Below are 23794 nucleotides of genomic sequence, written 5' to 3' on the forward strand. Positions count from 1 at the left end.
AGGGAAAATTATTGCCTACCATATGTCATTTTGTTTGCCAGATATGTATAAGTGTTATCAGTGGCAATATTTTTGTGTGGGTTTTTTATTATCTTGATAAAAGCATTTTTAAGATGTCTTAAAACAAGTATGTTCATTGCATTGGAGCGCAAATATACTTAATTTTTTTTAGAAAATGTGTTACTTCACATCCAAGTACATAATCAAAAATAACACAGGCCCCGCGGCGGATCCAGACTTTTTTTGAGGGGTGTTTTCCGCGAAATTTGCGACTTATTCTTATTACTGTTATCGAATAATTCTTGTACATATATATTAGGGTGATCCAAAATAACAATATTGCTGAACGAGGTATTTCATTGATACAAAATTATAATCGAACTTTGACGAAAGACGAAGAACGGAAGCAATTTCTTTTGCAAATAATATAATTACAATTAAATAATTTAAAAAGTAATTTTTAAGCAAAAAACACAACCGACTTCAATTCTCATATAAAAATTTAGGAGTACCGTTAATTTTTCATGATCCAATGATCGGATCTAAACCAAATTAATATGGGGCCACATGTTAGACACTACCTTTCTGATAGAGAAATAATTATCGACGTTGGTGGAGGTGGTCGAATGTATGCGGTAACATACCAAAAAAAATATCGTCGATGTTTTTGCAAAACCGCCTAAATCGCCGTTGTGGCAAAAATGAAATTTGCTAACCCTGAATTCCAGGCATCGAGATTTATGCATAAAAATCGTTAAATCGNATATGGGGCCACATGTTAGACACTACCTTTCTGATAGAGAAATAATTATCGACGTTGGTGGAGGTGGTCGAATGTATGCGGTAACATACCAAAAAAAATATCGTCGATGTTTTTGCAAAACCGCCTAAATCGCCGTTGTGGCAAAAATGAAATTTGCTAACCCTGAATTCCAGGCATCGAGATTTATGCATAAAAATCGTTAAATCGTTATTAAAACCACAGATTTGTAAAATAATAGCTAAAGAAAATACCGCCTATCAAGGCAATGCCTTCAAAGAATACACCGTTTTTTCGCTCTCCTGTAATATTTGAGTGCCGTAAGATAGGCAGTTTTGCAATTGGGCGATGGGCGGTTTTGCAAAAACATCGACGATATATATTCCGACGAACTGATAACCTTTTTTTTAAGTCGGTTAAAAATAAATATTCAAAATTTGTTAATATGTGGCGGTCTTATAATTATGCAACGCAGTGTACTATTAACTTGTTTGACTTGTGTTTAGAGAAATTGTTGAATTGTTAATTTATTCGTTATTTATGTGTTAAAATAAATATAATTTTTTTTTTGTTTTCAATGTGAAGAATTTGTCCTCCTGGAATGTTAAAAAATTCTGGTCACCTTACTATTACCAATCAAAGTTCTAAAAAAGCGGATTTTCGGCCCACGCTAATGTACATACATATGTATATATATGCATAATTGTTAGTAGATGGTTTTTTACCTTCCTCTTATTAGCTCGGGATGTAACTATGTAATATTGATGCACCTAAAAGATGCAGCGATTTCTATTCTCAAGTTACATACCTGATGACAGTACGAATGGCAATTATAATATGGAGGTTTTAGTTTTTTAAACTATAATTTTTTTTTGTAATGAGACATGGATAAGTAAAATTTTGCTACCTACATACATACATACATATGTATGTATGTACCTTAGAGTATGCTCAAAATTGGTTTTATATGGAAGAAAATGCGTGGCATCGTCAGCAAAAAAATCAAAAATCTACTCGGACTAAGAAATTTAAAATGTGCACATTATATACGAAAATTGAATGGGCTATAAAACCGTATACTGGATTTTTTTTCAAACTCTCATTAAAAAGTTTGCAATTTTGATGAAACTGAAAATACTCATAAATTTCGTACAAAGTTGGAAACTTGGATTTATATGGTGTTTGTTAAAATTTTAAGCCATGCTTTAATACAAAATTAACAAAAAATATTTAATGCGAAAAACATTGCGAATATTAAAAAAATCCCCGTAATCTCAATTTTGTGAGTAACTTAGGGTTTACACCAGACAATATCTATTGTCAAGACAATTATGTCAAAATGATGTGTTTGTTGTAATATGGATTCGCCGTGTTTACAACAAACACATCATTTTGACATAATTGTCTTGACAATATTGTCTGGTGTAAACCCTTAGTTAGTGTGTGTCCTTAAAGATTTCCTTTATTGCATTGTTAATGGCCGCTCTTACACGATATGTATTTACATACATATGTAAATGCTACTTTTCTGATACGTTGTTATATATTGTGCATTCAAGTAGATACAAAAAAGGAGCCCATATGCAGATACATATCGCGTAAGAGCGCTGTAAGGAGGATACCTTCCCTTTAGTAAACCAGAACTATTGCGTATAAGTTTGAAGAATGCAGCAGCGCTAATAATTTTATAATTTAACAAGTAATTTTTAAGCAAAGAACAAAACTGATCGTTATCGTTAATTTCTTTATGATCGGATTTAAACCAAATTATTATGGGACCACCTGTGAGGTAACACCTTTCCTTTAAAACACCTTTCCTTTAAGAAATAAATTAAGGAAATCGGTTAACGTGGTCCAAAGTTATGCGGTAACATACATAAAAAAAAATATTCCAACGAATTGATAACCTGCTCCTTTTTGTGAAGTCGGTTGGAAAAAACCAACAGCTTGTTCTAGTTTTTTTCCACTTGCCGATTTTTACATAAACTTTTTTTTAGTATTCGCCAATTTCGTACACACATATGTATTAAATGTACCCTGCAGCGGGTTCGGAGACAATTGTCGCTTTCGTACTAGTTACATTACTAGTTCCAATATCATATTATGCTCCAGGTAGTAATAAATCGAGCTATTGGCTACATGTTGCTCCTTCTAAAGGTTATTGGACGTTTTAATATGATAATGCTCCCTTATTACATAAATGAATTTGTTATTTGTCATTTAAATACAAATAAATAATTTTGAATACTTATTCATGTTCTCTTTCGCCTATTCGCAGTGAGGTAGCCAGTGTTACCACCACGCAAATATCGGACTGAAAAGTACCAAAATGAAGCAATACATGCCTACTCCTTTTCTACATAAGTACTACTTTTTAATTTTTTTGAGTTTACATATATCAACGGTAGGCAAACGCGGCTCTTTGAGCCAAACGCGGCCCTTTGTTTAGCAAAGTGCGGCTCTTTGTACTTTCTCTTTGCTTAGAACATTTTGGCTCTTTGTACTTTTTAAAATACATCTTTCTTTGCTGGACATTCTTTTCCATTGTGTTGTTTTTTTATTTTATTCCTTTTATATATTCATATGCAAATTGAGATCGGAACATTGCCCGCAATTGGAGAATGAAAATTGGCTTTATGACTTAGAGCCCAATTCTGTATCGGAGACAAACAACTTTTTACTGACAAATTTTAACTTTTTCATGTATTTTTCCGTAAAAAACACTGTGAAAAGAATTCGTCACTGATACATAATAGAGCCGTTAATATTCTTTACCGATATGATGGCACATTTGCAAAACTTGAATTTGTCTCTACAATTTTTGACTAGGTCTTTTTATTCATGATTTAAAAAATGTAATTTGATCATTTTCCATGGATTGAAAAAATATTGCACATAATTTAAAAGTAGATTTTGAAAAAAAGATTTGCCGATTTGAAATTATTTAAATGTACGTTTGCATACTTTATAAACCCTTTTTTATGTAAAAGTATGTTCACATATAAATATTATCTCAATCAAAGCTCGTTTTTAATCACCCCGTTTACACAGATTATTAGCCGCCAAATTTGTTGTGCTTGTTATTCTCACTTCTCATGGAAATCTTATGTTTCTTCTCTGTGCCACCGTGATCACTTTTTTCTGCTATATTAAGCATTTTAAATATATTTTAACTTTATATTTTATTAAAAATACCTTTACAAAATTTCGTTTCCTTTTCTTTGAAATTTGTATAAGCTTTGAAACTTTTATTTATGTGGTATCTGATATAGATCGACCCATATTTTAAATGAAAACTATTAACAATAAATAAATAAAGATAAGTATCCAACAGCATCATTTTGAATTTTGCTGCTATTATTTTGAATGCCACTTTATATATATACATATATATATATATATTAGTATTATACTATTATTATTATTTTAATTAAGGAATTTATAAATTTGAATACACTAATAGCATGCTATCATTAAAAAGTACAAATTTAGTACACTGATGCAAAACGGTCACCCTGGAGAAAGGGGAATAAAATGGAAAGATGAAACATGAAGCAAGACCAATAACAAGAAAATCAAACTTTGCCATGAAATTAACGGGAAATGCTGCTGCGCCGAACGTCGATTTTCGTTTGTTTTGCTCAAATTAGAAGTTTTCGCGACGTAATAAGCTGCACATTTGTTAATAAAAGCATTTGCTATTAAAAATTAAAGTAATTGAAAGCTAAAGAGTGCGGGCAAATCAATTAAAAAATTAAAGTTTAAGGAAAAGTGATTGCTGTACTAAAAAAGGAGTTTTAATAAAAATCTGTAATTGCATGCAAATTAAAGTGTTTGAAAAATCAAAAACAAATAACATAAATAAAATATAAAAGTGCAATTATGAGCAATAGTGGCAAAAGGCAATTGAGACGTGCGATCAGAAATGAAAAAGTTAAATATCTTGAAAAATTTAGTGAGATTGAAAAAATAGTGAGAAATGGGGGCTTGGAAGACAGAGCAGGTACGAGTGATAGCGGTGCGCAAAGTCCTCTGCAGATGCTGAATGCCCATGAAGTTGAAAATGTTTGGCGATTTGTCGAGCAAGAGCCCCTTAGCATAAACGAAAAACTAAGGAATTGGTTTTTAAATTATAGACCCAGTAGGGAATGTGTCCGTAGTTTGGTAAATATATTAAGGGAAGAGGGATTAAACGTCCAAAATATTGGTGATGTCGCTCCTAAAACGAAGCCGGATATTTTAAAACTGGCAGGCGGCGCATATTTGCATATTGGTATTTCTAACCAAATGAAAAAATTAGCACATTCAATTGAACATTGCAAGAAATTGACCATTGACATTAACGTCGATGGTGTCCCTTTGTTCAAGAGCTATAAAGCTCAATTATGGCCAATTTTAATTAGGATTAACAATATCAAAAATTGTCCAATATTTCCCGTGGGTGTTTTTCTCGGCTACAGTAAGCCCAGTAGCTGTGATGAGTTTCTGAAACCCTTTGTATCTGAACTGGGTTCACTGCTGGAGTCAGGATTTCCATGTAAAAAAACCTTCATTGAAATTGCCGTAAGGGCTATAGTTTGCGATGCTCCGGCGCGAGCATTCATAAGTGGCACCCCCGGCCATACTTCTAGTCACGGGTGCTCAAAGTGTACACAGGTAGGTAGAAAAATAGACAGAGTGCTTACTTATAGCTCAGAATCAGGTACACTTATCTCGGATAATGATTTCTTACAAAGAAAACATCCGAACCATCATCACCCAATATTTTTAACCCGGAAATCTCCATTCGAACAAATTAATGTTTTAATGATCAAACAAATCCCTCTCGATTGCATGCACCTCATTGACTTGGGCGTTACTAGGAAATTTTTAGTTCGCCTAGTTAACAAAAAGATAAAATTCAAAGTGAATTCGCATCAGCTGAAAAATATTTCCCACCGGTTATTGTCATTACGAGGTAATATTCCTAAGGAGTTTACACGCAAGCCCAGAAGTTTGGATGACATTAATTATTGGAAGGCTACAGAGTTTCGACTGTTTGCTTTGTATACAGGCGTCAGCGTGTTAAAAAACAATGTGCACGAGCATGTGTATTATTGTTTTTTATTGCTTCATTGCGCATACAGACTAATGTGTAGTCCAAATCAGGTCCTTTCAAATCTAGACATTATTATGCAAAATAGTCCGTTTAATGATTAAATACTATTATTTGCACATTTTTAATTATTAATAATTAATTACTTTCAAAAAAGAAAATTAATTAATTAATCAGCTAATTTTAATAACATGATTATTTCTGTGGTCATAAGTAATAATCGCCTAAGTCTAAAAACCTGGATTCGAGAAAAACGCTTTAACGACTTGGATTGTAATGTTAACCTTATGGGGAAACCACAATTAGGGTACTCACAGTTCTATATTATCTACTGTGTTAATTTTGCCACCTGGTAACTTTAAAACATTTTACCATGTGCTAACTTGAGAAGAGAGAATAGAGAGAAATATGTATGTGGTTTGTTGATGCTCTCTAAACACAAACGCGTGAAAGGCAAACGGTCTAGCAATGCGTGGTATTGTTGATCAACTTAATACTTTATTTAAACATAAGGGTTGCTCACAGTTCGAGTGTGTTATCTTGTTAAAGTTGCCACCTTTTAACTTTAGAAGTAAACTGTGAGTACCCTAAATATTTTCGTCTATAAGTTTTTAAATAGCCTAGCTAACGAGATGGGAGTTTCACATACATATGGAATAGTAGTTGCAGAAAACGATAGTATATATAACTCAATTCATTCCTAAGTCGACTTAGGCGGTTATTGCTTATGACCACAGCTTTTATTATTTTCATTTATATTTAAATTTTTTAAATTACATGATTAATATAATTATTTTCAATTATTTTTGGTTTTTGTTTTCAATTTTATTATTTGTTTCAACGTGTGAATAATACATTGCAACGCAGTTGATGTACATATGATGAGAATCAATACAGTAATGTAAGATAAATGCACAAGGAGAATAACAAAAACGCGTTCAATATGCATACCTATGTCTATTCGTAAGATCGGCTCCTATGTGTCCTCTTCTTCTTCTTTCTGAAAGTATTAATCAAGGCAAATTCATGTAAGATAGTGTTGATAGAACAGCTGCTTTAATTCGCCTCGGTACACATATGTAAAAACTTCTTATGAGTTAGTGTAGTTTTTGCTTTCGTACTACCGCTACCACCTTGTATGAATTCGCCTTGATATTAGTGAATAGCAAAGACAGTTGACAATGTTTATAAGAATTCATTTCTTACTTGTAAACTACAGTACAAGTATTTACTCGTACAGTGAATTTGGTCTTAGTTATTTAATACTAACTTATAAAGATTTGCCTACCAAACACAGCTTTATCTATTTGGAAAAATAATCATACAATTAGAAATAATCAAATAATTAAAAACAATCAAATATTTAAAAATAATCAAAAAATTAATAGCAATTAGTCATGATTATTTTTAATTATAATTAATTATTAATTGCTGCAAGAAAATTAAATAAATCATTAAAATTAAAAAATGCAAAAAAATTAATGATTACTAATTAATTTAACAGCTCTGAATCCATTTAACTTTAGTATAAAACAGTACAAGTTTGAAGAGGCTAAATATACTATATTTTTATTTAAAAAAATCACGAGACTAATTTAATGATAAATACATATTGTGAATATCGAAAAAATACCACTGTTCAATTTCGACTGTCTCACTGTGCGTATTATTCTTTTTTCTCGAGTTTGGGATTATATGAGATATAATTGTTAATGACATTTAACCGAAGATATAAATGTGTACAATATTTTCCAATCCAACAGGTTCAAAATGGTGGAGTAGTAAAAAACCTTAAAAATATTTTGAGCACAGCCATTACTGCAGACTACAACTTATATGGAATACATGGCAAGAAGAGCTTTAAAGACGTCTCAAATTTTTATGCTGCTCTGAAGGGTTAGTAATCAATAAGCACTATTTTGTATAATTCATAACGACTCTTTATTCTATGTAGCATCTATTGTGGCCCCAGCAGGAAAAAGTGTGGAAGATCAGCTGCGTCACGCCATTCAAAATCAAAAAAAAAGATACTTCAAGTCCTTAGCAACCGCGAAGAGCGATTAGTGTTTCTAATATTTTTATACAGTTTTATTGGGTTTTTTTTGATAGTGCATTTTGAATTCCCGGCACATAATTTAATATCCAAGTTAATTTAAAATTTCGATTATAAAAATATTGTTATCAGCGGTTCGCGTTTAAAAGGAAATCAAAAATATGTAAAATATATAATGTTATATTTTAATATCAGAAAGGTACTTCAAGTGCTTATCATTAGCGAAGACCGATTAGTGTTTGTAATACTTTTTTACAACTTCATTAAATGATTTTTTTATAGTGCATTTTGAATTCCCGGCACATAATTTAATATCCAAGTTAATTTAAAATTTCGATTATAAAAATATTGTTATCAGCGGTTCGCGTTTGAAAGGAAATCAAAAATCCATATTACTCAAAGTTTCAAACTCTGTAAAAAAGTTACAATTTGAATAATAACGCATGCATTTCATATTAAATAAAATGAGCAACATCGTCAGCAAAAAGAAATTATAAAAATTAACGAGAATTTGTAGGAACTTAAAACTTGCATGTTTTCAAACTAAAACTGCATACCCCAAAATTTTGTAAGAAATTCTTACTGAAAAGTTTGAAATTTCAATGAATATTTGACGAATTTTTGTAAATTTGTCACGAAGTTTGAAATTTTTGAGTTATATGGAGTTTGTTGTAGTAGGAACTATAGGAAGTATATTACAAAAAAAATCAATGAAATTTAAAAAAAATACTGTACGATTTCCACTGACACCCACTGTAATCATTTTCCGTTCATTTTTAAAATGTTCTGGTTTGAATACAATGGTTTTTGCTTCTCCTGTAAAGGAATATATTGTAGAAATATCGACTTTTTATTAATTTTATTTAATAAACACAAGGAAAAAGCAATTCATTTTTTTACCTGGTACAATAAATGCTGGCACTGGTACCAGTATGATGGTTCTTTTACTGGTTATGTGTTACTACTACCAATACTAGGGAAAAGTTACTAAGCGGGAGTCAATTATCATCCCTAGCACACTAGTTTCGGTACTGGAACCAGGATGGTGATCCTTTTACTGGTTACAAGTTACCACTACTAATACTAGGGTAAAGATACTAAGAAGGAGTCAATTATAATCCCTAGCACACTAGTTTGTGTACTAGTACCAGGTTACGCAGCGAGATACAAAACGTGGTTCGGTTGAAGACTACATGTTACTACTACTAGTACTAGGGCAAAGTTACGCAGCGGGAGTCAATTGTCACCTCCTAGGACAACTCCATGTTAAATGCGACAGTAGAAAGCATGGCTGGCATGGCAAACTGGTGAATTCACTAGTTCTGTACTAGTATTTCCGCTGCAGGGTACATACATACATACGATGTATATGCGCAATGCCAGAATGGCATTGTATACAACTGCGTTTATTCAAGTTCACAAATATACATGTATATTTAAGCTACTAAAGGGTCAGCTTAGCAGGTAGGTTAATACCGGGAAATATATGAAGAATATGAAGCAGGCAAACAAAATGTAAGAATATGGACTTTCCAAATTATTGACTAGTGCTTACCCGCGTCAACCCTAACTCTCCATCTAAGGTTTTTTCGTTTAGCATTGCAAGCAACAAGTGTCTAGTTCATTACCAGCTTAATAATACCTAAAGTACAAAGTGGTCGTGTAAAAACGTTGCAATGGACGCGGTAGATCAAAAATCACTTTTTTCAATAAACAATTAAATATATATAAAAAACAACCTTGTAGTTCATTCAATTTTAAATTTTGCCACAATTATTTTTTTTTTGTGACCGACACTGTCCTAAGGCACTGAAAAAAACCATTAATTTTATTTGACACAATCTAAATGCAAACAACGGCAGCGTTGATCCGGATCAACTCGGAAATTAACTGCGGTTGATCCGGATTAAGTCCAAGTTAATCCGGATCAACGCTGCCGTCTGTTTAAGCTTTTATGTACATACATTTCACTCATTTACTTCAACAGTGTCATAACCCATAAAAATTGACTTACCGCGGAAACACAATGCCGGCGAACGGCGAACTCACCACAGCGAAATTACCGCTGTCAAAATTAGAATACCCATCGGCATATGAAATTGAACACAGCAAAAGCGAAATGCGAAGTTCGCACGGCGGCGTTTCGTGGCGATAGATTTATTTCTATCGCTCTGCCGGGCGATGGCGGCAGTACATGCCAAAGGTGGCCGTATGTTTTTTTACTTTCAAAGATTTAGAAGAAAACAGCTTGTAACCCGAATTATTTTTGATGGCATGAAAAATACAGTGATCGATTCGTTAAATCTGGCTTAAAATAAAGTAATTTAAGGGAGAATCCCTTGCCTTATATTTATGTTTGTTATCATTTCATCATTTCTAAATATAGTTTCGTTTTTCAAAATATGGTCACCTAACTTATAAGTACGACGAAGTGGTATCAGTTGTTTTCGCTACCGCTCTAATTCTGTTAAAGTAGGCGAAATAGCAGGGCGAACGGTGAACGACGGCATCGCCCAATTCTGCGAACTTCGCCGTTCGCCGGATATTGTGTTTCAAGCATCAAGCATGTTGAAATGACCGCTACCTCTTCTTCCGTGTTGTGTAAAAATTTCGTGGATGTGTCGATTACCAGAAGCTCACTAGAACAAATATTTTACCATGGGATATATGTAAATTCGAAACTTTAAAACCTCTTTTCTCGGATTTTTTTTTTTGAGTTATGACAGTATTAAAGTAAATAGGCGATATGTACATACGCAAACATGTTTTTATCTGAAGTCTGTTTTTATTTTGATTAAGTGTGCATGTAGGAATGAATTAAATTTTAGTTATTGAAAAATGTTGCTTTTCTTATTTACAATGAAATACATAAATATAAGAATGATTTTTATTTATTAAGTAGTTATGAAAAAATCTAGTTATGGGTTATTTTCAATAAATTATTAAAAAAAAACATACTCACTATTCTCTGCACACTCATTCATTCATCTTGCTTGCTAAGGGTTGAATGAGCAAACAGTGTGAAGCGCAAACGACTGTCTCATAAATGTCAACCACTACATTCATGTCTAATTTCAAATCCCGTTAATTTGAACTTTGTTTTAAAAATGGTATAGCAGATACTATACTTATAAAATAACAAAAAAGCTGAACTTTAACCTCTCTTATTTGTTTTTTTTTGCGCCAAATAAAAAGTCCTATCGATCCGCATTTTTGGTTTTTGATGTGTATATATCTTTGGTTTCGGTAGAGCAAAAATTTGCGAAGCTTTAACGCATAGCCCAGCAGAAAATTTCGAGGGGCTTAGCATGTGCATTGCACCAAAAAAAAGCACCTCGTGTTTACTTGGTCTTGCAAACGGTTGCATACACTTCGACATATGCAGAGTAAGAAGAAATGCGGTCCAAAGTATTATTACTTCCTTTGTACCTATTTGTATACATACTTTAAATTGTGGTACATTTATTTGTATGAACTAAGGCATCCAATCCCGGACCATTTTGTGAATCCCGGGATTTCGGGATCTTAAATTGGTAATCCTGGGACCCCGGGATATTTGGAGGTATTACTACCATTAATTAAAATCAAATAAAACACCTTTTTGAGATAAAATTTTCGACTGACGAAAGCTGAACTAGAAGCACAAAATTTATGATATCAATTTCGCGACGAAAATTATACGCGTTTTTCTTTAACTGCCCTGGAAACTAACGCAAAATAGTATTATTCATACGAATCGTTGCTAAAGTTCTGATTTTTTTATTTTGTGTTTCTAAGAGTAGACAGAACTTTGCAACGTTGCGAATAAATAATACTATTTTGCGTCAGTTTCCAGGCCAGTTAAAAAAATGCGTATAATTTTCGTTACGAAATTGATATAATTTTGTGTTTCTAGTTCAGCTTTCGTCACTCGAAAATTTTACCTCAAAGAGGCGTTTATGTGATATCAATTATTTTGGGATAGTAAATTTAAAATCAACGAAAATCCAAACAAAAATCTAAATGTTTTATTTTTCTCAAATAAATTGTTAAAAACGCTATCTAAATCTAAATGATTTATTCAAATATTTAACACTGAATTCAATTCCATTGGAACATATACATATGGGTATTTATGGAAACGCGTAAATGGCTCGTAATCGCGTAAACCTCGTAAATAAAACGATTTTCCATACAAAATTAAATAAGTTTACGAGATTTACATGGTTACGAGGCATTTACGAATTTATATGAATTGCCCTATAATTTTTCGAATACAGAATAAATCGACAAAGAATGATCAAAAATTCAAAATTAAAAAACAAAAATTTATATGCGGAAAATGATAAAAACATGGCAATTTGGTACCAACATTAGATACAATAAGCAATTGTATTCGTCTCATTCTCTGCGCTGCACACATGTTTTTTTTTCAAAGAAGTTTCACTTCTATCACAAGTAGTGATAGAATGATATGAGTACCGAGTACAGAATATCGATACTTTTCATGAGTACTGAGTAGTATCGGGGACTCGATACTTTTCGACAAGTACTGAGTAAATATTGCGAATATCAAAAAGTATCGACGTTTAAAAAACTTGTTTAGGTAAAATAAAAATGATTAAAAATTACCCCATGGGTATAACGCTCATTTACTTCAATACTGTCCTAACTCAAAAAACCGAAAAATTAATGTACATATATTTTGTTCTGGTGAGCTACTGGTAATCGCTGTGAAATTTGTATACAACATAGAAGAAGAGGTAGCACTCATGTGGACATTTGGCTCGGTTAAAATTTCTTAAATAATTGGAAAACGAGTCTCTTGCCATACCTTCGATAACACAGGCTCACACAAAAAAGTGGTCTTTCCTTTTAACCAGACCCACATATCGACATGTATTGAGGTCCATTTGGCTCGTACACCTCCTAAATTTGGAGTTAATTGCCAAAATTGTGAAAAAATGGCAAAAACGAGTCAAACTGGCCTCAGATTCGGATTCAGTGGGTCGAAATACGTGGCGGAAAGTGAGTCTGGTTAAAAGCACACACCAATTTTTTTGTGTCGGTGTAAGTAATGGATTAGGAGGGTGGTCTTCTGCNTCAAATAAATTGTTAAAAACGCTATCTAAATCTAAATGATTTATTCAAATATTTAACACTGAATTCAATTCCATTGGAACATATACATATGGGTATTTATGGAAACGCGTAAATGGCTCGTAATCGCGTAAACCTCGTAAATAAAACGATTTTCCATACAAAATTAAATAAGTTTACGAGATTTACATGGTTACGAGGCATTTACGAATTTATATGAATTGCCCTATAATTTTTCGAATACAGAATAAATCGACAAAGAATGATCAAAAATTCAAAATTAAAAAACAAAAATTTATATGCGGAAAATGATAAAAACATGGCAATTTGGTACCAACATTAGATACAATAAGCAATTGTATTCGTCTCATTCTCTGCGCTGCACACATGTTTTTTTTTCAAAGAAGTTTCACTTCTATCACAAGTAGTGATAGAATGATATGAGTACCGAGTACAGAATATCGATACTTTTCATGAGTACTGAGTAGTATCGGGGACTCGATACTTTTCGACAAGTACTGAGTAAATATTGCGAATATCAAAAAGTATCGACGTTTAAAAAACTTGTTTAGGTAAAATAAAAATGATTAAAAATTACCCCATGGGTATAACGCTCATTTACTTCAATACTGTCCTAACTCAAAAAACCGAAAAATTAATGTACATATATTTTGTTCTGGTGAGCTACTGGTAATCGCTGTGAAATTTGTATACAACATAGAAGAAGAGGTAGCACTCATGTGGACATTTGGCTCGGTTAAAATTTCTTAAATAATTGGAAAACGAGTCTCTTGCCATACCTTCGATAACACAGGCTCACACAAAAAAGTGGTCTTTCCTTTTAACCAGACCCACATATCGACATGTATTGAGGTCCATTTGGCTCGTACACCTCCTAAATTTGGAGTTAATTGCCAAAATTGTGAAAAAATGGCAAAAACGAGTCAAACTGGCCTCAGATTCGGATTCAGTGGGTCGAAATACGTGGCGGAAAGTGAGTCTGGTTAAAAGCACACACCAATTTTTTTGTGTCGGTGTAAGTAATGGATTAGGAGGGTGGTCTTCTGCTCGATAACTTGGAAATTCTCCAGAATAACGGAGCCTTCGTTTTCCAATATATTCTACCTTGGTTTTAAATTCGAAATCCAGCCCGCTTTCGAAGAAAATTTTTGCGAAAGGGAGCTTATCTTTCCTTTAGACAATGGCTTTAGTTCAGCGATGGGCAGAGAGAGCTTTTACTCTGCTCGCGCCTATACAAAATGTATAGAAAGCTTAAGAGAGCCTTGCACGCGGGCAAGGCAGTGCCCATCAGTGCTTTAGTTGCTTTTAAAAGCTTCAAATAAGCCTTTTGCTATAAACATTTATTTTACGCTTTTAAACTTATTGCAAGTTCTTTTCCAAAACTCCGTTAGAAATGCTTGTTAGATCAGACTTCAACTATTAAAAGCAATGTCTATTCAATTTACAAAAAGAAAGAGGTCATATGTATATTTAAACAAAGCAATCTGATTTTTGTTAACCTTTCGCGTTTGCCCTAAAAATACTTGGAAGTACGAGTATTATCGATACTTTTTTGCAAATATGAGTACTGGCATCGATTCTTTTTTCGAGTGTTATAAATGAGTACTAGTATCGATACTTTTCTAAAAAGTTCTATCACTAATCACGACTTTTTTACTGATGCGTTTTTGCTCGCTGGCAATTTATACATAATTACTAGTGGCACATAAAAGCTCTGATCCAACATGATTCAATAATAAAAGGATTGCTCAGAAAGCAGTTTTCTAGCTCCCTCTTGACAAAATCGGCTCCCTTAGCAAAGCATTGTGTGTGGGTTCGTGTGTGTGTGCAAAGCTTTTGTAAGGGAGCTAAGGGAGTGTCAAAACTCTAATGTCAATAATGAGCAAACCTTTAATTATTGAATCATGCTGATCCAATACTTTTCGTGAAAAATCCTGTAAAACTGTCAAACAGCAAAATTACTCTCTGAAGTGAGAGTAAAAAGTGAGTAGCAGCAAAAAGTACGGGAAATAAAAAAAGCATCGGGTAAAATCTTGCAACTTCATTCTCTACACAACTCTCCAAAAATCTCTCTCATTTACATGATTTTGGAGTACGGGATTTTTTTTCCCTGTAACTTCCTGCAAGTTCGTGTAAAAACCCACGATACAAAAATTTGAAAGTAAAACCGCTGACAGGCAGCCTGAATATTTTTGAAGTTTGCTAACATAACAAAAATGTTTTCACATTTTCAATCTCTCAAATACATTCTCACTTTCAGTCTCAAATAAAAAAAATTTTAATATTTTCATCTATTTGCCTTTTCTTTACTTTTATTTGGCATTTGATGGTATGTCATATGTACTCACGCCTTTTTTTGCAATGCGGTCGCTCTTCGTTTTTTTTTTTGTTTTGCTGCCAAACTGCATACGTATTCAAATTTTTTCTAAAAGAAGTAATTAAGGAGTAAAACTTAAATGAAAATTTCCATAAAGTTTGTAGTTTCGATTTTTGGAGTTTTTGTTGTAGTATTAGCCATAACTTTTCATAGACTTATTTCCAAGAGGCTTCCCTGAGGAGCCCTTTAGTCGGAGGAGAAAGCGAGTCAGGTCATTGAATTCTTTGGCCTTTTGCTCCCAAGTTCGAAAGGTGGGAGGTGTCAAGTAGGGTTGCCACCCGCACTATAATATATAGTATTGTACTATTATTTAGGTCTGCGTACTATATACTATTGGAAAAAATATAGTATGCAAAAATACTATATTTCTTCAGTTACAAATATAAATATAGTTCAATGGATGCCATTTATACTGAAATAACAATACTAAAAGAAATATACTTTAAAACAAAGGTTCCAGAGATCAAAAATGGCAACATTTTTAAAAATAAAGATTTACCAAATTTACTTAAAATTATTTCGCTTATGCTCTCTATTCCTGCAACTCCGGGGAATTTACAGGAAGAGTTTTTTCTATTAAGATTGTGAAATGGTGAGATGAGAGAAATAAAGCGACTATCTCACTAATAAAAAATGAACTTTTGATTTATATTAATTTTAATATTGATTGCGATAAAGCATATGATACTTCCAAAGAAATATATTTTTTATAGAGGAAATTCATAAGAGAAAAAAAAGATGTACACCTAATAAGTATTTTTCCTTTTTCTTTAAAAATATACTATATATATTTGAAGTGTACTATATTTTTTCAGATGTTTTTGAAAAAGTACTATAAATTTCTTAGAAAATGTTGGCAACTCTACTGTCAAGCCCCATTATTTTTTTGTACCAGCCTCCAATTAAAATTTCTTTAAAATTTTATAGATTTTCTGAGGTAAACTGTAGATCAATATGTATCAATTCATCTAATGCCGATTCTCGAGAACTTTTCGGCAAAATCGACAAAAAATCGAATCGGAAGGGCTCGATTAATCGATCTTCATTTAAGTGAAAATTATTTTAACTTTCGAATTTTAGGGTTCACCAATCAATTTTAATTTGTTTTTAATTTGGATGACCTTCTCCTTCTTCTTGTTTGGCGCCTAATCGATTTTGGCCGAGTTCAGCAAAGCACGCCAGTCATTTCTCCTCTGTGCCAACTGACGCCAATTGGAAACGCCAAGTGAAGCCAAGTCCTTCTCCACCTGATCTTTCCATCATAGTGGGGGCCTCCCTCTTCCTCTGCTACCACCAGCGGGTTCCGAGTTGAATACTTTCAGAGCTGGAGCATCGGTGTCCATTCGAACGACATGACCAGACCAGCGGAGCCGCTGTATTTTAATTCGCTGCACTATGTCCATATCGTTGTAAAGCTCATACAGCTCATCGTTCCATCGTCTGCGGTACTCGCCAACGCGTAAAGGCCCGTAAATCTTCCGAAAAATCTTTCTCACAAATACAGCAAGAGCCGCCTCATCGCATGTTGTCATTGTCCATGCTTCTGCGCCATATACCAGCACGGGCATGATGAGTGACTTATAGAGCGTGGTTTTCGTAAGTCGAGAGAGGACTTTACTCCTGAATTTCCAACTCATTCCAAAGTAGCACTTGTTGGCAAGAGTGATTCTACGTTGGATTTCAATGCTGACATTATTATGAGTGTTNAGAGGTGAGTGTCGATCGATTTTCTCGCGGGTCTTTTCCAAGATTTGGCGTATTGTGAATACCTGGTCTATGGTGGATTTGCCAGGTCTAAAGCCACACTGATAAGGCCCAATCAGTTCATTGACGGTGGGCTTCAGTCTTTCACACAATACGCTCGATAAGACCTTGTAACCTATGCTTAGAAGGCTGATCCCGCGGTAGTTGGCGCGAATGGCGGGGTCACCTTTCTTGTGGATTGGGCAGAGCACACTTAAATTCCAGTCGTCGGGCATGCGTTCATCTGACCATATTCTGCACAAGAGTTGATGCATGCACCTTATCAACTCCTCGCCGCCGTACTTGAATAGCTCAGCTGGCAGGCTGTCAGCTCCAGCGGCTTTGTTGTTTTTCAGCCGCGTTATTGCTATACGTACCTCGTCATAGTCAGGCGGTGGAACGTCGACTCCGTCATCATCGACTGCGGGCTCGGGTTCTTCTTCTCCGCAACTTTCCGTGCTGCTACCATTTAGTAGGGCGGAAAAGTGATACCACCATAATTTAAGTACGCTCTGGACGTCAGTTACTAGGTCGCCATTATTGTTCTTACAGGAGTGTGCCCCGGTCTTTAAACCTTCCGTAAGTCGCCTAACTCTCTGGTAAAATTTTCGGGCATTCCTCCTGTCGGCCAGCATTTCAAGCTCTTCGCACTCACGTATTTCTGCCTCTCTCTTCTTGTTGCGGCAAATACGTCTCGCTTCCCTCTTCAGATCCCTATAGCGGTCCCACATAGCACGCGTTGCGCCCGATCGCAGCGTGGCCCTGTAGGCGGCATCTTTTTTCTCTGCAGCTTCCTGACACTCCTCATCGTACCAGTTGTTCTTTCGGGCTCGCTGAAATCCGACTACTTCTTCGGCGGCGGTACTTAATGAGCGGGAAATGTGGTTCCACTGCTCGCATATGTCGGTTTGTTGAAGAGTGCTCTCTGAGAGCAGGTGTGAGAGTCGAGTAGCGAAAGCGCTGGCTGTCTGTTGTGATTGCAGATCTTCGATGTTAAGCTTTCCTTGCATATTTGGGCGCACCTTTTTTGCTGCACAGAGGCGGGTGCGTATCTTGGCTGCAACAAGATAGTGGTCCGAGTCGATGTTTGGGCCTCGGAGTGTGCGTACGTCTAAAACACTGGAAGCGTGCCTTCCGTCTATCACAACATGATCGATTTGGTTTCTCGTTTTTCGATCCGGAGACAGCCAGGTAGCTTGATGGATCTTTTTATGCTTGAACCTAGTACTGCATACTACCATGTTTCGGGCCCCGGCGAAGTCGATCAGCCTCAATCCGTTGTCGGACGTTTCGTCGTGGAGGCTGAATTTTCCGACGGTGGTTCCAAAGATCCCTTCTTTGCCCACCCTGGCATTGAAGTCGCCAAGCACGATTTTGATATCATGACGGGGGCAGCGCTCGTACGTGCGCTCCAAGCGCTCATAGAAGAGATCCTTGGATGCCTCATCCTTCTCTTCCGTCGGGGCATGGGCGCAGATGAGCGAGATGTTGAAGAATCTCGCTTTGATGCGGATTGTGGCTAGAAGCTCGTCCACCGGGGTGAACGACAGTACTCGGCGACGGAGTCTCTCTCCCACCACAAATCCAACTCCGAATTTGCGCTCATTTACATGGCAGCTGTATTAGACGTCGCAAAGCACCAGACATTCTTTGCCTTGCCCCGTCCAATGCATTTCTTGGATAGCGGTGATGTCAGCTTTTGGTCCTTACGAGGACATCAACCAGCCGGGCAGAGGCACCTTCCCCATTAAGGGTCCGGACATTCCAGGTGCATGCCCTCAAACCGTAGTGCTTTAAACGTTTGCCGTGGTCGTCATCATAAGGGGGGTCTCATCCGAGGCTTTGCCTGGCTTCTAGGCCTAGGTAACGGCGCAAATTTTTTGGCGCTGACACACTAACTCCAGCGCCGCTGACGGAATCTGCACAGTGTGTTGGCGCAATGGCTAAAGCTCATTTCCTTTATTGATGCACGCTGCACTAAAGTGAATTAATACAAGGTTATATCGGTTGAGAAAAAACTCGAGTATACCCAAGTTCAAAACCCAAAAATACAACAAACCCATGATTTTCACATTCAGAAGGACCGTGACGAATTCTAGCAACACCACCTTGTATAAATTCGCCTTGTGCTGGACATTTTACTAGAGACCCTTCTATTTCGGGTGTTCTTTGCTGGTTCTTTTCGACACCCGGTGTTGTCAGAGTTCCGGTGTTCAACTAAGATGAATTAATACAAGGTGGTATCGGTTGGACAAAAACAACTCAAGTATACCCAAGTTCAAAACCCAAAAACACAACGAACACATATAGTCTGTTCCTTTGAACTTCGGACTAAAACCTGTGGAACTGTCAAACTACAATTTTACTCTCTCAAATGAGAGTAAAAGGAGAACAGATGCAGAAGTGCATAGGAACGCAAAAAGCACTATTTCCTGTAAAAACGTCAGACGGTTTGTTTACATGTCATTGGTACTACACTGATTTGGCTGAAATATCACTAAATAATTATTAAAATCTATACATATTCAAATATTTCGTTGTTTACTTCCATTTTTTAACAAATATAAGGTTCTTTGCTTTCACCGCTTTCTGTTTTTGTTTGCACATGTAAATCAGCTGATCGTTTGACACTTTTCATGAACTTACAGGAAAAAAAACTCCGGACTAAATCCTGTAACTTCTGACTAGGAACAGTTGCTCAGTTACTCTCTCAAATGTGTTTCCACTTACAGGTTTTATGTCAATAGGAACGACTTCCTGTAAGTTCTGACTAAATCCTGTAAACCGGACTGCTATTGGAACAGACTAATAATTTTCACACTCAGAAGGACCGCGGGTAATTTTAGCAACACCACCTTGTAAAAATTCGCCTTGTGCTGCACATTTTACAAGTGACACTTCGCTTTTGTGTGTTCTTTGCTGGTTATTTGCGCCGCCCGGTGTTGTCAGTGTTCCGGTGTTGCTGGCGCCATTGCGTCACTAAGTTGTGACAATCGGTATCGGCGCCAGTAACTCAGCTCTCGGTATCAGCGCAATGGCGCGGCGCCGCACTGTGTTACCCACGGCTACTGGCTTCTTCACTGGAAGTGGTTTTTACGTGACGGGTCCCAAGCCCAGCGCACAACCCATTGCTGGGAAGAGGGTGGTTTCGCAACCAAATACACGTTTATATAGCGAGCCGCTTGCTCCAAGCAGATACCCGCTTGCAGCCGCACCTACTGGTGAACAGACGCTGCAGACTTCAGTGAGCCCTTAAACCAAATAAGTCGGAGTGGCCCCACCGAAGCTCCCTCTCTTTCTGCCGTGACCCAAGGCTCCACTCGGATTGGTTACCGCATCTCGCACATGGGTTGCTCACGTTGCCCAGAGTGCGCGAACGAGGACGCAACGCAACGACTATACCCCATTGCACTCCAACCTATGCTCTTCAATTAAATAAGAATAACCACACTCAGAGATGTCACACGTCTAATCAGCTGACCAATATACATCCACCCACTACAATATTGTGTATCAGCTGTTTACTTGTATACGAGCCCTGCTTTTACTACCACTTTTAGCACGGTGCTGCGACATTTTCACTAACTTAAATAAGGAGCTTGAATCTAAAGAAAATTCAATTGAGAATTACATAAAAAATTAAATTAAAAATAATTTCCACTTAAATGAGTTCGGTGAAACGCAGCCGATGCGACTGCTTGATGCGATGGGAATTGTAAGACTGACACTGAAATAAAAGCATTTGTTCTATAACAGTAGATAACATTAGGAATTTTATCGTGCATATTTTTAATTTTTATTGAGCATATTTTAGTGCTTATTTTAAGCGCCTAAAACGGGATTTTTGCGCATATTTTTATTCTCTCTAGTATTTAATAATGCTTTTGAAAAGGTAATACGCCTTTTAACCTATCATGGTGAGAAATGGGTGAAATATCTGAGAAAGTAATATTGACAAAATATTTTTACTTATGGAGAGTCTAACAAAATATAGGGAAAGCGTCGTCTTTAATAACTGCTTGGCAAATTGGACATAGCGCTTTTGTATGAATTTTATCTGAATGCTTTTTAATATATTGAAAACATTGCTGGAAAACATTAAAATATGTGCATGGAACCATGGCGCAATAAACAGCTGAAGTAATAAAACAGCTCTCTCGATTTATTTTCTGACATTCGGCTGCCTTATAGTCAAATTTTAAAAGCTATTGTTCAAATAAGGCAGTGTCAAAATCTTTCTTCTCGCTCTAATTACTTCACCTGGAATAATTCCGCCATGGCATGGAACAAGCAAAAGTTGCCGTTCCTGTTCGCAGCAAACATATGTATATATAGAGAATATTGTTTCAGTTTTATTTTCAGTTAAAATTTCTGCATTATCATCACTTCGTTCACTATATCCGAACCGTGGATTTCGTTTACGCAGACGAAGCGAACATGTGGTACGAAATAGTGATGTAAAAATATGTAAAACTTTACAAATTAATTAATAAAAATTAACAATAAACAGGTGAAGTAATAAATCCGCTTTCTCGCTTTATTTGATCACATTTTATAGGAATATTTTCAAATAAGGCAGTGTCAAAATCTTATACTTACAAATCCGTCCATTTAACTTGTTTATGTACTACTTTTTGACAAACGTAACTGAGTAACTACCTATGTGCACTAGTTTGCTTTATTACTCAATTGTTAAGTTTAAAAGTTGGTCTTATTGTTCAACGAGAAATGAAATAAAGCAATTTTTTTTTCATTTCACATTCAACTGGGAAATAACACAAATTTGCGTTATTGCCGTTTGTGTTATTTCATCCCCTCCCCCTTTTCTTTACTTACTTTGACGGTGCATGTATATGTCTCGAGATTGCTGCACAGCTTGCATGGTGCCTAGCTCCCGATATTTTTGATTAGTTAAATCACCCGGTCCACTTGAAAACTGTTCATTGGAGTCTCTATAAGGTTCATCATCAGGATAATCCTGAAAAGTATACGAAAAAACCAATCAGGCGTTAAAAAACACAGACCACAGCTATGCCAAAAACCGTACATTTAAATATATATACTAGCAGACCCGGCGAACTTCGTCCCGCCCAAAATTTATTTTTTGTATTGAAACATTTTGGCACAACATTTTCAAAAACAGTGACGTTCATAATTTTCAGTGACGCATTTACCTTTTAATATTAAGGTTTGGTGGTTGTCAGAAGGCATATTTCCATTGCCATCTTAAATAACCTAGCATTAGTGTATATCAGGGGTTCCTTAACTTTTAAGATGATGGAACCCTTACTGACCACATTTCATTTTATAGAACCCCAAATCAAATTACTAAAAATCCAAGGTAGAGCAATTTAAATATGAATAAAAACTTTTACTAGAAATAGTATACATACATACTTTAAATTTTAATGTGAAGAATGAAATTGTTTCACTGTTAGTAATTATTGTATAAAATAGTAGTTCGATATAGGTCTAAAAGCTGTATGCGCATTTCTGGCGTAGCATCCGATTTCGACCTGAATCTGTTTTTTGTAACGGGTGATTTTTTAAGAGCTTGATACCTTTTTTTTTAAAAAAAACGCATAAAATTTGCAAAATCTCATCGGTTCTTTATTTGAAACGTTAGATTGGTCCATGACATTTACTTTTTGAAGATAATTTCATTTAAATGTTGACCGCGGCTGCGTCTTAGGTGGTCCATTCGGAAAGTCCAATTTTGGGCAACTTTTTCGAGCATTTCGGCCGGAATAGCCCGAATTTCTTCGGAAATGTTGTCTTCCAAAGCTGGAATAGTTGCTGGCTTATTTCTGTAGACTTTAGACTTGACGTAGCCCCACAAAAAATAGTCTAAAGGCGTCAAATCGCATGATCTTGGTGGCCAACTTACCGGTCCATTTCTTGAGATGAATTGTTCTCCGAAGTTTTCCCTCAAAATGGCCATAGAATCGCGAGCTGTGTGGCATGTAGCGCCATCTTGTTGAAACNATTGTTGACGTTGTGACAGACGGAAGTTAAGATAGCCTTTTTAGCGACTTCATGATATTTACTCTTAACACTAACCCAAAACTCTTTCAGAGACACAGATTCAAATGTGTGTTTCAATGTGGAAGTACTCTGGAGATCTATGAATGATTTGTAAATGGATTTTGTACCAAACCGATATTACTACTAATAATAATAATAGACTGGCGCTTACACATATGTTAGTGTTTGGCCGAGCTTCTCCGCGATATTACTACTACCATCCGAAAAATATTCTGACAAAGATTTCAGGTGATTTACCAAGTGCCCAGTTATGACATTTCACATTTCATTTGGCAATTCATCGCGCTCCTTGTAGAAAGTTGTATATAACTCTTTCGCTATAGCGGCAAACAACACATAATAATAATAATAGATTGGCGCTTACACATATGTTAGTGTTTGGCCAAGCTTCTTCTCCGATTTGTGGCGTGCGCTTTGATGTTGTCACACAAAGCGGAGGGACCTACAGTTTTACGCCGACTCCAAACGGCGATTGTATTTTTATGAGAAGCTGTTTTTCATGGCAGAAATACACTCGGAGGTTTGCCATTGCCTGCCGAGGGACGACCGCTGTTAACAAAAAAACTTTTTCTATATATTTTTTGCGATGTTGCTTTGACCAGGGCTTGAACCCAGGTGCTG

At 35.7% G+C, this 23794-nt stretch overlaps 1 protein-coding gene across 1 annotated transcript in view; it reads right to left on the bottom strand.

The window, feature by feature from the left end:
• Positions 1–23794, bottom strand: part of LOC108359794 (uncharacterized) — a 222901-nt gene that overhangs the window by 137911 nt on the left and 61196 nt on the right. The window contains exon 2 of the mRNA XM_017611819.1: positions 21965–22106. Within this exon, the coding sequence (XP_017467308.1) occupies positions 21965–22010 (46 nt within the window). The 5' untranslated portion in view covers positions 22011–22106. The remainder of the gene's footprint in view (positions 1–21964; positions 22107–23794) is intronic.

The sequence above is a fragment of the Rhagoletis zephyria genome, unplaced genomic scaffold (assembly GCF_001687245.7).
Source record: "Rhagoletis zephyria isolate East Lansing unplaced genomic scaffold, Rhagoletis_zephyria_1.1 Rzeph_scaffold_00461, whole genome shotgun sequence".
In the NCBI taxonomy this organism is placed as follows: domain Eukaryota; kingdom Metazoa; phylum Arthropoda; class Insecta; order Diptera; family Tephritidae; genus Rhagoletis; species Rhagoletis zephyria.